The following is an 18,564-nucleotide window of genomic DNA, read 5'->3' on the forward strand; positions in this document are numbered from 1 at the left end:
CATGCCCATCTCACCTGTTGCCCATTCCCTCGTTAGTCCCCGTCTACTTAAGTTCCCTCACTTGTCCTCTGCCAGATTGTTTTGTGTTCTTTTTGACCAAGCCTTCCAGCGTTACAAAGTGTATTTATCTGTTCCCGTCTGTTTTGTTCCTGCCGGTACTTGGAGTAAAGTTAATTATTTTCCAGTTCTGTCTCCTGAGTCGTGCATTTGGGTCCACCCTAATACTCCCGTGACACTTCTTTTTGTCTTTTTCTCTTTCTCTGCATTTTCTTCCTCAGCTTTCTTCTTCTCCTTCTTTTTCTCATCCTTGATCTCCTTGTCCCTCCAGATGGGTAGTTCTAAGAAGCCCTTGACCTTCTTCGTCTTCTTCTTCTTTTCTTTCTTTGGCGTTGCGTCTGAAGACCTGCTGACATCGATTTTGGGGATGCAGGCTGATGGGAACACGCTGTTCCTTCTCGCCATAGTGCGGGAAATGAATGTGGTCGTAACTTTGGTGGAAGCCAATGAGAGCATGCTGCCTCGCCGCTCCATCTCGGCACAGCACGTTATAGGAACAGACTCCGCAGACTGGATTGTGGGAATGATGTGTGACACTGAGCCGTTGCTGTGGCACACTGAGTTCTGTTCTAGGTCCTTAGCTGGGTGTTTCTTCATTAGCTCTGGCACAGCCATGCGTCTCTTCCCGACCTCAGTAGGGCTTGTAGGGCAGAGTGGACGGCATTCTGTTGAAATCAGGGGACTGTGGACACTCGTGGTGATGCGCACCATGTGGTCCAAAGCCCCGTTGTCCTGGGGGTCACGAGGGAATCTGAATCCGAATGTGTTTTTGATCCGCTGGGTGACTTTTTCTCTGGCACTGTTATCAGCGGTGGCCTTTGCTACCCTGTCCTGGAGCGCCGGCCACTCAGGGACATAACTTTCACAGCACTGCTCAGCTTTTGGCCGCATACGAAGGCGGCGGAGACGGAACAGGGTCTCATAGTGACCTGTTTTCAGTGCCCACTACCGAGCGCATTTTCCTTTTGTGGAGTCCACTGTGTGTATGTGAGCCCCTGGAAATAAAGGTGGCGGAGAAAGGGCTGCAACTAACGATTATTTTGATAATCGATTAATCTGTTGATTATTTTGTCGATTAATCGATTAATCGGATAAAAAAACAAAAACATTTTTTTTTTCCAACCCTTTATTCAAAACGGGGTCCGTACGGTCATGGAAAACCTGGAAAAGTCATGGAATCTTTAAATGGCTATTAGCAGGCCTAGAAAAGTAATTAAAAAAAATAAAATCCCAAAATAATTGGAAATGTAATGCAAATTTGTTTTATTCAAATGTTAATTTACATGGAATATATACTGTATGCTTTGGAATTCTCATTGTTAGTTTAAATACTACATCTTCTCACTTTGTCATGTATAGACAGTTTTCACAAAATGTTTAATCATGGAAATTTGGTTTAAAGTCATGGAAAGGTCCTGGAGACCCACTGGTCAGGATGTGGGTGAACCCTGTTCACTGGTCAGCAGTATGAACCCTGTTCACTGGTCATGTGGATGAACCCTGTCATAAACAGACTGACAGCGGTTTACTCTCCTGAGTTGGCTATTTATGGGTTAAACGCCTCATACGGTGAGGGGGCGGGGCTTATCTCCGTTGCCTTTCTCCGTGGAAAAATATTTTCCGCCATCCGCCACGGAATAAATAACCATGTTTTCTACGTTATACTCTTGTGGAAATGCCACACACATCGTAACATGTAGCGCTCTGGTGTCTGGGGTCATAACGTCAACCGTAGGCGCACTTAGCTCCGTGAATGTCTCCGACTACGTGAATGACTTCCGCTTCCAGCGCCACGTGAGCAGCAGCAGCCAATTAGATTCATCAACAGCGGGGCAGCTCAGCGTTGATTGGCTCTCACAACGCAGCATTCCGTCTGTGCTCTCTCTCCACTCCGCTCTTGTTTCTCCTGCGCGGCTTTGCTCTCAATTTTGATTATAATCCACGATTTATTGAGCGCCGTAATAATCGCGCGACACAACGAATCGATAATGAAATTCGTTGCCAACTATTTTAATAATCGATTTTTATCGATTTTATCGATTCGTTGTTGCAGCCCTAGATTGATTAAACATTTTAAATGAGTAACTCATTGTTTTTCTCTTTTGGTTGTATTCAGATCTGTAGAGAGACGATAAGCCTTTTTCATGACTGATATTTTAGCTTTTCATCGCACAAAAAGCACAAGTGTCGTTAATCACATTAACAACAGCCTATTCCAGTTTACAGTTACCCAGACAATGGAGCAGTCCTGAGACAATCCTCCACAGCCCCACCAGCAAGCTTGCCAGACCATCAGTGCCCACCCTCCTCCCAGCAGCCCATCAGGGGCTCACACCCCTGGAGCACCCTCCATCAACTCAGCGACGCCCCTCGTACATCCCCTGGAGAGAGCAGGTCACACAGGCTGTTTAAAAACAGAACCCCATAAAAGCAGCGAGGCGGGACTCCGTCTCCCCTCCACCCTGAAGCACTGTGCTGACCAGCTGTCTCCGGTGTTCACCCGACATCTTCAACACCTCCTGGAGACATACCCAATGCCCAGCTCTTCTTCAAGGCCTCCACCATCATCCCCGTCCCAAAAACCCAAGATCACAGGACTCAATGACTACAGGCCCGTGGCCCTGGACCTCTGTGGTCATGAAGTCCTTGAACGCTTGGGTCCTGTCACACCTCAAGACCATCACCGACCCACTCCTGGACCCTCTGCAGTTCGCCTCACAGAGCAACAGGTCTGCAGATTTATGCAGTCAACGCTGGCCCTTCACTCACATCCTCCAGCATCTGGACTCCCGAGGAACTCTCGCCAGGATCCTGTTTTGTGGACTTCAGCTCTGCCTTGATTCCATCATCCCGTCCCTGCTGCAGGACAAGCTCTCCCCAGCTGCATCGTGCCGCACTCCACCTGCAGGTGGATCACAGACTTCCTGACCGGCAGGAGCAACACGTGAGGCTGGGGAAACACCATCTCAGGCTTCCCGGACCACCAGCACGGGTTCCCCCCAAGGCTGTGTTCTCTCCCTCTGCTGTTCTCCTGTACACCAACAGCTGCACCTCCAGTCACCAGATCCGTCAAGCTCCCTGAAGTTCGCGGATGACACCACCCTCATTGGACCTCATCTCGGCGGGACGCAGACCGCCTACAGAGTGGGAGACTGACCAATTGGTGACCTGGTGCAGCCAGAACAACCTGGAGCTCAACGCTCTGAAGACAGTGGAGATGGTTGTGGATTTCAGGAGGAATGCAGCCCCACTCCGCCCCTCTCATCCTGTGTGACTCCCGCCGACGCAGGAGTCCTACCGCTCCTGGCCCATCATCATCTCCCAAGACCTCAGGAGGTGGGAGCCTGAACATAGCTCCACCCATCTCCAAGAAAGGCCCAGCAGAGGATGTTCTTCCTGAAGGCAGCTGAGGAAATTCAACCTGCCAGGGAAGATGATGGGTACAGTTCTGGCCATGACCATCGTTGAGTCCATCATCTGCTCCTCCATCACCGCCTGGCACCCTCGCAGCCACAGCCAAAGAACAATGGGCTGCAGAGCATCATCCTTTCGGCCGAGAGGGTTATCGGCTAATCTGCCTTCCCTCCAGGTCCTGTTCACCCAGTCACTGAAGCAGGGCCAGGAAAGATTGTCGCCGACCCCTCCCACCCTGGACACTCCCCCTTGTTCCCGAGTCCCTCCCCTCGGGAGGAGGCTGCGGATCCATCATGACCCACGACCTCGCCACAACCAATAGCTTTTTCCAGCGACGGCGGTCGGGAACTCATATCAATGGACCCGACTGACTGACTGTCACCCCCAGGACTACCACCTCTTCTTCCACCTTCCTCTCTCCTCTATCTTCTTCCCGCCTCCTTCCTCTTCCTCCTCCTCCTCTTCCTCCCTCCTCCTCCCCTCACTTGCGGTGATTGTTGCTTTGGTGTCCAATGTTGCACCTTCCACCAAAAAATTCTCGCTTGTTTGTAGTGGCTCATTCTTTATTCGCAATAAACCCTGTTTCTGATTCTGATTCTGATTTTGATCCGCTGGGTGACTTTTTCTCTAGCACTGTTATCAGCGGCCTTTGCTACCCTACTGTCCTGGGAGCGCCGGCCACTCAGGGACATAACTTTCACAGCACTGCTCAGCTTTTGGCCGCATAATGTCTGAAGCTAAAGGCGGGCGGAGACAGGAACAGGGTCTCATAGTGACCTGTTTCAGTGCCCCACTGCAGGAAAGCATTTTCTTTTGTGGAGTCCACCAGCTGTGTATGTGAGCCCTGGAAATAAAGGTGGGCGGAGAAAGAACTGCAACAACAATTATTTTGATAATCGTATTAATCTGTTGATTATTTTGGTCGATTAATCGAATTAATCGGATAAAAACAAAACAATTTTTTACGTCAACCCTTTATTCAAAACGGGGTCCGTGACGGGTCATGGAAAACCTGGAAAAGTCATGGAATCTTTAAATGGCACATTAACAGGCCTAGAAAAAGTAGCATTTAAAAAAAATAAAATCCCAAAATAATTGGAAATGTAATGCAAATTTGTTTTATTCAAATGTTAATTCATGGAAATATACTGTATGTTTGGAATTCTCATTGTTAGTTTAAATTACATCTTCTCACTTTGTCATGTATAGACAGTTTTCACAAATGTTTAATCATGGAATTTGGTTTAAAGTCATGGAAAGGTCCTGGAGACCCACTGGTCAGGATGTGGGGGAACCCTGTTCACTGGTCAGCAGTATGAACCCTGTTCACTGGTCATGTGGATGAACCCTGTCATAAACAGACTGACAGCGCTTTACTCTCCTGAGTTGGCTATTTATGGGTTAAACGCCTCATACGGTGAGGGGCGGGCTTATCTCCGTTTTCTCCGTGGAAAATATTTTCCGCCATCCGCCACGGAATAAATAACCATGTTTTCTACGTTATACTCTTGTGGAAATGCCACACACATCAACATGTAGCGCTCTGGTGTCTGGGGTCATAACGTCAACCGTAGGCGCACTTAGCTCCGTGAATGTCTCCGACTACGTGAATGACTTCGCTTCCAGCGCCACGTGAGCAGCAGCAGCCACCAGATTCATCAACAGCGGGCAGCTCAGCGTTGATTGGCTCTCACAACGCAGCATTCCGTCTGTTCTCTCTCCACTCCGCTCTTGTTTCTCCTGCGCGGCTTTGCTCAACTTTGATTATAATCGATTTATTGAGCGCCGTAATAATCGCGCGACACAACGAATCGATAATGAAATTCGTTGCCAACTATTTTAATAATCGATTCTTACCGATTTTATCGATTCGTTGTTGCAGCCCTAGATTGATTAAACATTTTAAATGAGTAATTCATTGTTTTTCTCTTTTGGTTGTATTCAGATCTGTAGAGAGACGATAAGCCTTTTTCATGACTGATATTTTAGCTTTTCATCGCACAAAAAGCACAAGTGTCGTTAATCACATTAACAACAGCCTATTCCAGTTTACAGTTACCCAGATACAACAGATACGTTTTTTTCTTCTGATTGGCTATTGTGTAGCCCATTTCTTTTTTTTGATTGGCTGATAAGTGGCTCCTCACAGCAGAACTCCAGGGGAGCGCTTGATTCCTCCACGGCAGTGTTGCCAGGTCCGCGGTTTTCCCGCGGAATTGGGCTACTTGAAGCGTTCGCTGGTTGAATTTTTGTCCGCTGGTTCGGGTAGACCTATTTTGCATGCAAATTACATGAATATCTTTAAATAAAAATCCATATTTTAAATGAAATAATTTATTTATACCCAAATCCTACCAAACTGACTCCAGATCAGCACGTACACGCCGACATCCGCGCAGTGCCTTGATCTCCGCGACCTTGTCCGTCACCACGGAAACATTGTCACGTGACATCTAAGCGCTTTGGTGCTAGTGACGTCACAGCCCCGAACCAGAGTCTGTAAGTGAAGTGATTTCCAGCAGCAGCAGGGATTTGTGAATCTCACAGGAGCGGTGGGCGATAGGCGGTTCAGAATCGCCTACACGGGAGGAGCGATTCATAGGCGAGTATGATTATGAATCGTCGACCTCCCCAACGGGTTGGGACGGTTTGGCGAGAATCACCTCGTGTGATTACTCCTACACCCCATCCCGGGGTGGGTTTGGTTCTGTGGGATTCACAAATGGGGCCCTTTTAACCCCTTAGTTTAGTTTAGTTTATTTTATTTTATTTTAGTTTATTTTAGTTTATTTCGATCAGCAAAATATACAACAATCAGAATTCAACAAAAGAAGAAAGTGGCTGACCGAAAGGGTCGAGGCTGAAGCTATCTAGCTTATAAGTGCCCTAACCTATGATTTCTCAAAAAAACTTATTTCAAAGAACCATATATATATATATATATATATATTAGTGCTGTGAAAAATAACGCGTTAAGGCTGCCGAAGACTCCAATGACATAAATGGGAAAGCAAGCGGGCAAACATCAGAAACACATACCAGCCATAAGAAGGGCAGCCATGACGTCATTGCCGCCGGTCATAGCAGCTTTGATGAGTGCTGTGAAACCGCGACAGTCCTTTATTTCAGTGTCTATATCAGCAAAGTAGTTCAGGAGATACATGACTGTGTTGACATGACCTGCAGATACAAACACAGAATTCAGAGATCAGATCAGTTGTATGTCAGAATATGTGTAACGTTTGAAAACTGGCTGGCTGGGACTTTATGCATTAAGATACAATCAAAGTGCTTATGTTGTACAGTTTTCAGTCTATATAAGATACATGATGCTGTATATGATATTTGATACGGTCTTATTAAACCAGATTTGTGTTGTGTTCTCTACTGGTCCATCCTCTGAACCTGACTGTGTTTTGTTTATTGTGTAGGTATACATTTACCTGCTTGGGATGTAATCATCAGAGCAGTGTTGCCTTCATTGTCCTGGTGGTTTATGTCTATAAAAGGACAGGTGTGGAGCCCGTATACAATGTCCAAGAAACCTTTGCAGCAAGCCACCATCAAGCCATTCTGTTGGTAATAGACAACGGTAAGGATGAATGACTTGAGACTAAGGCTGGGCGCTATGGACAACATCCTGATACTGCTCATTTCATATCTGGATAACGATATAAATATATTTTTATATATAGCATCTGTTAGTTCAATGAACAATGTATATGAAATAACCACATGGTAAAGTCTAGGTGTGTACTACTGTGTATACTGAGGACATCTGGTGATGTGATACTTCTACTGGGCAGCCCTGAGCTCCTAAAACCTTCACAATGTGAAGGAAATACTTGATAAAAGAAAGTTATTTTTTATATTTAATTTAAATGCAAAATGAAGGGACAGTTTGGAACAAAATAAATAATTATTAATAAATCAATAATAATTGTGCTCATTGTAAAAAAGAAGTAAAAAATAGAATAATCACAAACAAATATAAATGATTTGTAGCTATACACTGACTTCGTTTTTGTGCATCCACACAATTATAGAGTTTAGACAACAGTTCTAAACAGTTTGATCAGATTTTCTGAGAAATTTGACTTATTATATCCTTGTTTTTATCAATTCAGACAACATAAAATAATTGTGTATTTAATTGAAAGACACAAAATTATCGGCCCGCTCCACTGTGTGAGTGTTGACATTAAGAGCTATGATTTACACCGTTATGAATGAGACTCACCATGCCATTCATGTCGAGCTCTGTGACCTCCTCTTTTGTGACCCCTCTCTCCAGAACTCTCTGCAGAGAGACGGATTCATTACGGGCGCATGCTCGATACAGTGTTGATGCCGCTTGGCCGTCTGTTTCCTCTGGAGTGTAGTCTGGAAGCACCGAGTCATCAGAGAGGATGCTATCCGAGTCGGACTCGCTCCCCGACAGAGCATCGTCGTCCTCATCGGGGCCTGAGCCCAGGTGGACGTCCTTTGCTGCAGTGGCCATCTTCCAGCAGCAGAACAGGTGAGATGTTGTTGTATCCTTTGGCTACATCGACAAGAAAATGAAAATGAAACTCTGTGGATGTTGTCAGGAGCAACAAAGGTGCAATCAAAGAGAGATGCTCAAGAGATGGAAATTTAGAAAGGATGATTTTTTCTCCCCTGGAAATCTTTCTGTAATTACTCATAACATCAAGTTGAAATCATCTCCTCATTGTAGGAACATAGCTGTTGGTGAATGACAACATGTTGAAGCCTTTATGAAAGGATTCAGATCTGCCACCCTGAAAGATCAACGGTTGGTTTATTGTCAGATTGACGCAGCGAAACAAGGAGTCTGTCAGTCAGGGATTAGGAGTGTGTTCTGTGTGTCATGAAGTGGGCGTGGTTGTATGGGCTCAGTGTGCCTTTTGCTGTTGAGTAACTGGATCAGCATCTTAAAGCCCTGCTGAACACCCAGCAGAGCTAAATGAGGAACAACCCACCTCAGAATAACCCAGTCACACGTGGCCATGGTCAACGCATGTTTTGACTCTATTGCTGCTTTTCTGAAGCCAACATATCGACACTAATGACAATTGTAGCTTGTATGTAAACACATGCACATGTTTATACTTGTACTCAAGTGTTCCTGAAAGATGAAATCAAAACTAAATAATTGTCATGATCCAGAATTTCTGTCTGGTTTTGTGTCTTATTTTGAAGTCCTTGTGTCATCTGTCTCCCTGTGATTGTCTGCCGTGGTCCTGATTGTTTCCTTCTGTGTGATTACTAGCCCCGCCCTCATTGTGTCCATCTGTGTCTCGTTTCCCAGTGTCCAATCACCTGCACCTTCCCTGTGTATGTAAACCCTGTTTGTCTCTTTCCCCAGTGTGGCGTCGTACCGTTTAGTTTGTGTTGTCGGCCTGTTTAGTCGTGTATTACCTGTAATTAAACAATCACCGGGAAGCAGGTGAAACAAGGACTTCAAAATAGGACACAAAACAAGACAGAAACTCTGGATCATGACAATAATTGTGTTTTGGGAATATTCAAAATGTGTAAAGAGGATCACTGACACTGGTTTTCCAGATATTTTTATGAAGAGCATGTCTCCTGTACAAGAACCCACTTATCTCTATGAACGATTTTTTAGGAATCTCAGGCATGCCAAAGACCAATGTGCAACCGCAGATCATGAAATCAAAATGAAGATTCAGAGGAAGAACTGCACAATCTACCATTCCTCATCAGTACAAAGAAAACACTTTGATCAAACTAACAGAACATAAAGAATAAACACTCACCATAAACCTATTAGCTGTAAATGTAGATGTATCCAAGTGTCGCTCAGTGTATGTCACTCCTTTGTGACTTCTTGTTAGACGCCTTCTGACTCACTACAACACACCTACTGTGTTTCCAGAGCAGCCGAGAGGTCACAGTTTCCTCCTGGGCCTGTAAATAGAGGTACTTTAACCATTTCCATCCCACACATTGTTGTGATGACATCAAACTGAGAGGAGGAGTCTCTGCAGAGTCTTCACAGAGACACTGGATGTTCAGCTTCTGCGCTTAGCTCATCCCAATTACAACAGCTTTATGGAGGGGATTACTTTCTGGCCTTTGTCATCTTTCAACACTCCACCAGTGTTTCCTGCTACCGTTACCTCTTTGTAATTGTTAAACTAAAGAGAGTCTCTCGAAGTTACATGCCAATTCTCCTCTCTTTTTGTCTTTATTTTGATATTTTTGGGCAAACAAGTTAATTAGACTGTCATGAATACATTTGACCCACAATGAATCAGCACAAATTGTGATTGGCAGATCAAATCACACTTTAGAGGTGACTCTGAACAGAAGATTCAGGACTCAATAGTTTAAACACCAACAGAGGTAATTTCACCAAACTGCAGGGCAGCCGTTGCTTAGTGATGATCACCAATGTATCACAGGATGACGCTCTCTCGCAGTTCAACAGGCTTTACTCTCACATTTTATCATTTGGTCATGTTAGAGTGAAGCTGATGCATACCGAGTTATACATGTGTCCTAAATATTAGGAATGTTAGAAAACTCTGAACATGATTTATATCTAAAGTCCATCGGAACTCTATGAAGTGAGATTCAGATATATTTTTGGTTCCAGGACTCGCAGTAATAGGTCGTAGGAAAATGGAATAAAACTCTAAATGAATGAAACAGGACTAATGAAAATAACACAAGGAAATCATAGAGGGAGTTCAATCTGGTCCACACGGTGACAATGATAAAGCACCATGTTGTTTACTATTTTGATTTAGTTCAAATTCCTGCTTTAGGAATGGTCACAGTCTGAAACTAGCCTGTGGGACGTGGCTGGACCGGTCTGGACCGACTGACCCTCCTCTTATGCAGAAGGGCCTGAGAACAGATCATCCCACTGCAATTGAACATCTGTCCTCATCTGGCCAAATTGTCTATTTTGTTCCTTCTGTTGGACGTCAGGCAGGACGCTGGAGATTGCTTTCTGAAGATTTTCAACTTGTTTCTGTTTTTTTAACTAAATAAACATCAAATTATCCATCATGGATGCTTAATTGCGGGGAGACAACTGAATTTAAAAACATTAATGTGAAGAGAAAAGACGCCAAAATAAAGACTTTGGCAAAAGTGCACGGGAGGACTGAAGAACTTCTAGATTACAAGGTTGATGAAGTGAGTGTCCTTGGTTTACAAGGCCAATGTTGTTCAAGTGGAGTAATGAAATATCAAACCTTCCAAGGTAACAACTTGTAGTAGCATATCAACTTGGGCTACTCTTAATTTTGTATACTTGCATAAATGTTGACATTGTGTGTGAAATGGAGTTAGGACCCATCATTAATACCACACAAAACAAAGAGAGCCACACCTAGTAAGTATAATTCTGGTACACATATATTGCCAAGGAGAATATACCTTTACATTCTTTTTTAATAGGAATTGAAAACCCTCCAAAATGCTGCGGCTCATCAGATAATCTATATGTCACGGGATTCGTGCCCTCACCCGTGGATTTCCCCCCAAAGCACCAAGGATCAGCCAATACCAAGGTTCTGTTCAGTAATTCAATTCAATTCAGTTAACCCAAAACTCACATCGGACCAAGAAAACCTTCTAGGATAATCATGTATTGGAAAAAGGAAGACCTGAGAGAGGAATATCCCATGAATGTGCAGAAGGACAGTGCATGAGTTATAGTTCATTCAATGAGGTTATGACCATGAATAGTCTATAGAGGTACTTTAACCATTTCCATCCCACACATTGTTGTGATGACATCAAACTGAGAGGAGGAGTCTCTGCAGAGTCTTCACAGAGACACTGGATGTTCAGCTTCTGCGCTTAGCTCATCCCAATTACAACAGCTTTATGGAGGGGATTACTTTCTGGCCTTTGTTTGTCTCAACACACTCACTCACAGTTTCTGCCACTACAAACTTTTTTGTAATTGTTAAAACTAAGAGAGTCTCGTAGTTATGCCATTTCTCCTCTTTTTGTCTTTATTTTGATATTTTTGGGCAAACAAGTTAATTAGACTGTCATGAATACATTTGACCCACAATGAATCAGCACAAATTGTGATTGGCAGATCAAATCACACTTTAGAGGTGACTGAACAGAAGATTCAGGACTCAATAGTTTAAACACCAACAGAGGTAATTTCACCAAACTGCAGGGCAGCCGTTGCTTAGTGATGATCACCAATGTATCACAGGATGACGCTCTCTCGCAGTTCAACAGGCTTTACTCTAACATTTTATCATTTGGTCATGTTAGAGTGAAGCTGATGCATACCGAGTTATACATGTGTCCTAAATATTAGGAATGTTAAAACTTCCTGAACATGATTTATATCTAAAGTCCATCGGAACTCTATGAAGTGAGATTCAGATATATTTTTGGTTCCAGGACTCGCAGTGTAGTCGTAGAAAATGGAATAAAAACTCTAAATGAATGAAACAGGACTAATGAAAATAACACAAGGAAATCATAGAGGGAGTTCAATCTGGTCCACACGGTGACAATGATAAAGCACCATGTTGTTTACTATTTTGATTTAGTTCAAATTCCTGCTTTAGGAATGGTCACAGTCTGAAACTAGCCTGTGGGACGTGGCTGGACCGGTCTGGACCGACTGACCCTCCTCTTATGCAGAAGGGCCTGAGAACAGATCATCCCACTGCAATTGAACATCTGTCCTCATCTGGCCAAATTGTCTATTTTGTTCCTTCTGTTGGACGTCAGGCAGACGCCTGGATTGCTTCTTCGATTTTTCACTTGTTTCTGTTTTTAACTAAAAAAAATCAAACATCAAATTATCCATCATGGATGCTTAATTGCGGGGAGACAACTGAATATAAAAACATTAATGTGAAGAGAAAAGACGCCAAAATAAAGACTTTGGCAAAAGTGCACGGGAGGACTGAAGAACTTCTAGATTACAAGGTTGATGAAGTGAGTGTCCTTGGTTTACAAGGCCAATGTTGTTCAAGTGAGGTAATGGAAATATCAAACTTCAAAGGTAACAACTTGAGTATATCAACTTGGGCTACTCTTAATTTTTGTATACTTGCATAAATGTTGACATTGTGTGAAATGGAGTTAGACCCATCATTAATACCACAAAACAAGAGAGCCACACCTGAAAGTAAGAATATTCTGTACACATATATTTATGATGAATTACCTTTACATTCTTTTTTAATAGGAATTGAAAACCCCCCAAAATGCTGCGGCTCATCAGATAATCTATATGTCACGGGATTCGTGCCCTCACCCGTGGATTTCCCCCCAAAGCACCAAGGATCAGCCAATACCAAGGTTCTGTTCAGTAACATTCTTTATTTAATTCAGCAGACCGCAAGACTGCGCCTCTGCTCACTCCCTTTCCTTCCACTCTGTTAACAACTCTTTGCTGCTCTTTTATGGGTGCAGCGTCAGCTGCTGACTTATTGTCAATCAGCCAGCAGCCAAGGCCAATTAGAGACTCCACCGCCCTAGCTGCCACACTATATTATCAAATTAATTTGTTTTAGAAATAGGGGTGATTTAAAACCAATCATAGTTTAATTATAATTGGCCTTGGGATCATGACTTGTAGTAATTTAGCTCATGTGCTGTTACAATTTTGCTGTTGTTTATGTGGCAAATAAAGCCCTGCTTTCTATTTTTTAAGTGTTCTGTTTTAAGTACATTTTCAATTGAAATTAACTTAATTTATTTAACGGACAGCATCAGACTTCTTTGGCCTAGGATTTGAAGTGGTCCTCCACTCTCCTGATTAGTTTCGTCCTCTCAGTGACATTCCTCAGATAAGATAAGAAACCGCTTAAGATGAACCAAAAATAGGAAAGAGAGAGAGGTGAAATCTAGAAGAAAAGTGGTGTAATTAGCTCAATCACTCTTTTTGTTCCGTTAGTTCCTCCCTACTTCTAAATCAGTCACACGTATCCCTTTAATACAGCTACAAATAAAAGGCTTGTTGAAGGGGACATTATGTTTATGATCGAACTTTAACTTGTGAACTGTTTAATCTGTCTTTTGTGTGAGGTTTCAGACACCAGCCCAGAGAGACTGTTGGAGAACCAGGACATTCAGACGCAGTTCAAGTGGACCAGGAAGTCCAGTGAGGCTGCAGGATGCAAAGGTAACACAGTGGGTTCATCTACTCTGCTCTTGTGTTCTGTGACTTTTGATAAATGCGCTTTGTGCCCCTCTTATGTCAGCAATGGTGAGCTATCTGACAGAAAGGAAGAGCATCAGAGTTTCACTTTGCACACATCATGGATGCATTGAACTTTTTAAGACTAAAAGCAACAGCAAATACAGAAAGCCTACATCAACATATCCTTATAATTACATACTAGCTAATTAAGCGTGTGCACACCCACTTACACATGCACATACAATAATCCTACATTGTGGAGAGATCAGTGCATTTCAGCTCAGATGGGTCATTATGTCAGCAGAGTTTATTAAAGCTTAACTTGATGGCCAAGAGAGCATTTTTATATTTTTATAGCTGTAATCCGTCCTCAGTGGTTTGAGATTGCAGGGTAATGCTGGTCGACCTGTGACGTGAATGTTTTTGTATCTATGTGTGTGTGGACCTGTCTAATTTACAAATGTGTGTCATATAGCAACAGCAGCTCAAGTCTTTGCTTCCTGTTTGGTTTTCTTCTTCACTGACTTCGTCCTTGTTTGGGCTTGGATATGTCTATGCAGAAATCTTCTTAAATCAAACTAACGGCTGCCACGAGCCTGGACAGCTGTGCTCGGAAAATCATCACATCATAAATGCTTAATCTTGGTTTTGAGATTAAATCGGTCCGCCTCCATCCTGCCAGCTCAGTTTGATGTGTGAGATATTTATTCATGTTGGTTATTCAGTTAAAGACAACATGCTTCGGTACCTGTGGTGACAAAGGAGAGCAGACAACTGACTTATTGATTAGAGAGGGAGGTTATTCAGCAGTTTAATCATCTTTGTTGATCCAAAAGTGCAAGTACATCTGAGTGACGGGCTGAGTCTGAGTCACTTTCCCAGTAAGGTTTTGGAAATTCCCAACAAAATATGACATGTCTACCCCTCAGTATAGAGTTTGCAAACATTAAAGGCGCTAAATAGGAAATTCAGAACATTACTATACTAACAAACCACGATGTAAAGATATGATGGCGTAATGTCATCCTGAATTGTAATTCAAGCTTCTCTTTGCTTTGTCTACGTGTATCTGGTCTGGCTGTGCATGCATGTTGGTAAATATGAGTCCTACTCTGTGTGCCCGACTATAGCTAATCGCCGCCGCTCTGTACTGCATTCATATGATGTTTACTGCTGATCATCTCATCCCAACCCCGAGCATCACCACATATGATACCGGGTTAACCCAGAGTAAACACTGTTGCCCTTGTTTGCGCTGTTGGTGCCTTGTGCATTGTTAGCTGCTTGTTATTGGCTCAGCTGTCGCCATTTTGAGAGCCGTGTGGAGGCAATCCCACAATGGTAAATATACTCTGAATTTGGCATTTAAAAACATTTAACTGTTGGTGGCTAGCTCCTCTAAAATTTATTCTCCAGTGTATCACAAGTAAAAAAGGAAAGATTAAGAAGAAAAAGTAGCGTTTCTTGATCAGTTCATCTTGTGACATCACAGTGACATCAAGGATGTCAGACATCAACGTCTATTTATGTGAGTTTCACGAGTCTCGTTAGATAGGGCGTAGACCTGGCAGAGGCACCACCAGCATAGCCGGTTTCCGCCCACATTGTCGCGGCTGCTTGACGGTCGTGCTCAAGTTGGCCTGGACGCCAACGTCTCTGCCGCCTACATCTCTCTACTGATGCACGCTGGAGCCAGGTGGGACTCTGGTTTGGAGTTTACTAGTTTACATGTTACTTGCCAATAAGAGTTGTATCCGGTGGACTCAACCCAAATATCAATGACATATACAGGACTGTCTCAGAAAATTAGAATATTGTGATAAAGTTCTTTATTTTCTGTAATGCAATTAAAAAAACAAAAATGTCATGCATTCTGGATTCATTACAAATCAACTGAAATATTGCAAGCCTTTTATTCTTTTAATATTGCTGATTATGGCTTACAGCTTAAGAAAACTCTAAAATCCTATCTCATAAAATTTGAATATTTCCTCAGACCAAGTAAAAAAAAAGATTTATAACAGCAAAACAAAATCAAACATTTGAAAATGTGTTTCCAGGTGTTTCGAGTTAATTAGACGATTCAAGTGATTTGTTTAATACCCTACTAGTATACTTTTTCATGATATTCTAATATTTAGAGATAGGATATTTGAGTTTTCTTAAGCTGTAAGCCATAATCAGCAATATTAAAAGAATAAAAGGCTTGCAATATTTCAGTTGATTTGTAATGAATCCAGAATGCATGACATTTTTGTTTTTTTAATTGCATTACAGAAAATAAAGAACTTTATCACAATATTCTAATTTTCTGAGACAGTCCTATATATATATATATATATATATATATATATATATATATTCATATTCAAATCAATTCAATTCAGCTTATTTTGTATGGCTCAATATCACAAATTAGGCTCAAATTTGGCTTTACAATCTGTACATACATGACATCCCTGTCCCAGGACCTCACATCGGATCAGGAGAAACTCCCCAACAGAGGAGGATCCTTTTCACCGGATGGCCAGAAGCAAATAGATATCATTTGTACAGATCAACAGCGTTACAGAGTTACAACACATTTAATGAATATGACAGAAATGTATGAATAATTACTACTAGGCATGGACCACAATCCATGGAAGAAAAGAAGGAAAAGAAAAGAGGGGGGGCGGGCGCATAAGCAGGGCCATGGCAGGAGGCGGGTGTGAGGGTTCGTTTTCGGTTGGACTCAAGCGCAGACACAGGAACTACAAGGTTGGGTGAAGGTAACGTTTACTAAATGGAACACTGATGAGATGGTAGGACAGGAGGTGAGTGCAGGTAGAACAGTGAGGTGGCGTGAGCTGCGGCGGCTGAGCAGACACACACACACACGCACACATAACAGGGAACAAACAGGGGACACAAGAGACACAGGGAAAAAACTAAAAAGGACATGAGTCACGGCTGAGCCGTGACAGCACGGCCTCCAAGGCATGAGGCATCGCAAAAGAGGCCAGACCAATGAGGTCAGCCCACCAGGCAGGAGGCCTCAGACCCAGCCAGGTCCAATGGACCCTATGAGACGTGAAGTCACAAGGACTCGGGGAGGAAGCTGAGTTAATAATGTGAAATGGAGAGATGAAAATTCATCCATAAGCAGAGAGAGAAGAGGAGAGAGGTGCTCAGTGCATCCTAAACGTCCCCCAGCAGCTATAAGCCTATAGCAGCATATCAAGGGGCTGGACCAGGTGAACCTGATTCAGCCCGAACTATAAGCTCTGTCAAAGAGGAAAGTCTGAAGTCTACTCTTAAATGAGGTTACTGTGTCCGGTGGAACGCCATGTGCTTTCAAGCTTTCGTGATGTTTGCTTTAGTTTGTATATTTAGTTTATATATATATATATATAAAACATCTATTTTAGGTTTAGGTTCGGTTTAGATTAGATTAAGTTAGATTGGGGGTAAAATGTAATACACAGCACTGTGCCATCAGCGTCTGATTTAATATAGAGTATATCAAATTCAGTCATTTACTTCCACCTATATTTTATTGGATATTCAGGAAATAACTATTTTCTGAGGATTTTTCAAATTAATGCGAACTTGAAATATATTTTATATATTTGCGATGACAGAACTAAAGATCCCACAGCCACAGAACTAACACTGAGAAGAGAAGCTAATGAGAGAGGGGAGAGGGGAGAGGGAACAGGGAACAGAAGGGGAGAGTGGAGAGCGGAGAGGGAACAGAAGGGGAGAGTGGAGAGCGGAGAGGGAGCAGAAGGGGAGGAAGGGGAGAGGAATGAGAGGAAGTGGGACTTGGAAACAGATGCTGGCACAGCAGTGCAGCATGTTAGCCCCCACCCCCTTCCTCATCACAGCCCCTCCCATTCCCTGCCTCCCTGTCGCTCCCTCACTATTTCTGGTCCCTCTCGTATTCGTTTTCCACTATCTGACCACACAGAGAGGCTGACGAGTGGAGGGGAGAGCTGTCTCTGGGTTTTTAGGCTGTTATTCTTCAAATCATGGGATCGAAACGGCATTTTTTCCCCAGAGGTTTTGTACTCAGAGTCGGACTATGACTGTGGAGCTCTCGGTACACTTAACCTCACATCTCCTCAGGGTATTACCACAGGAATAGTGTGTGAGTGTGTGTGTGTGTGTGTGTGTGTGTGTGTGTGTGTGTGTGTGTGTTTGTGTATGTACATGTAGTTGTGTGTCCAGCACGATGACTTCTTCTGATAGTCTTGAGTCTAGCAGCAGCAGTGGATCATCATGAGAGGGGGTCACCACCAGAGAGGCTGTGGGTGTCAGCACCTGTTCAGAAAACTTCTCAGCAAATGTGGCTGCTGCTTTGTTGGAGTTCGAGGTATGTAGATGCTCTTCAGGAGTACTTTTACTGTAGTTCTACTCTGACTGTGGACTATGGTCCTTCTGATTATAATTACTACAAAGTTGGCTAATGTTAGGAGATGCACTCGGTTGTTACTTATGTATGATACATCAAAGCTAACAGTAGTTTCTCTAAGTCAAAGTAAAAAGTACCTTTTTTATACATGTTTTATTAATTTGTATTATGTTTTCCATTCATTCGTCTCCCAGTCTCACCGTGCTTGTCATACAGAGTGGCCAGCAGCATATGTAAAGAAGCTTTATTACTTTGAAAAGCGCTACATTAATCTGAATTATTATAATCATATTTCTTATTATTAAATAGCCAGGTAACAAAAAAGTGTGTTGTTTGGACAGCATTGTAGTATCCTTCATTGTAGTATCCTTCATGTTTACATAATTATAGAAAAAGTGTAGAATAAAAACAATTGTGATTATATTGTGGATGATACATCAATCTTAAATGTTTGATGCATTCGATGCAAAAAAGTATGAAATGCACTCAGTTTTAGCTGCAAAAACAAACATTATTACTTACCGCTGGGGTA

The 18,564-nt window shown here is 42.9% G+C and overlaps 2 protein-coding genes across 9 annotated transcripts in view; one reads left to right on the forward strand and one right to left on the reverse strand.

Annotated features, from left to right (window-relative positions):
* Positions 1–174: 174 nt before the first annotated feature.
* ankrd33ab (ankyrin repeat domain 33Ab) lies at positions 175–7,985 on the reverse strand. The gene is given in 4 exon segments (XM_056438254.1): positions 175–1,052; positions 6,511–6,651; positions 6,915–7,044; positions 7,712–7,985. Coding segments are annotated over 4 exon segments (1,410 nt in total). The 5' UTR covers positions 7,973–7,985.
* The window catches only part of arhgef25b (Rho guanine nucleotide exchange factor (GEF) 25b), a 35,655-nt gene continuing 24,086 nt past the window's right edge, over positions 6,996–18,564 (forward strand). The window contains exons 1-5 of one of the 8 annotated variants that reach the window (XM_056438239.1): positions 6,996–7,063; positions 7,854–7,990; positions 12,680–12,792; positions 13,529–13,618; positions 17,870–17,993. In XM_056438239.1, the coding sequence (XP_056294214.1) occupies positions 17,900–17,993 (94 nt within the window). In that variant the 5' untranslated portion in view covers positions 6,996–7,063; positions 7,854–7,990; positions 12,680–12,792; positions 13,529–13,618; positions 17,870–17,899. Of the gene's footprint in view, positions 7,064–7,853; positions 7,991–12,679; positions 13,619–17,564; positions 17,769–17,869; positions 17,994–18,564 lie in introns of those variants that run through there. The other 7 variants (XM_056438237.1, XM_056438243.1, XM_056438235.1 and 4 more) reach the window with 7 other exon arrangements.

The sequence above is a fragment of the Pseudoliparis swirei genome, chromosome 18 (assembly GCF_029220125.1).
Source record: "Pseudoliparis swirei isolate HS2019 ecotype Mariana Trench chromosome 18, NWPU_hadal_v1, whole genome shotgun sequence".
In the NCBI taxonomy this organism is placed as follows: Eukaryota; Metazoa; Chordata; class Actinopteri; order Perciformes; family Liparidae; genus Pseudoliparis; species Pseudoliparis swirei.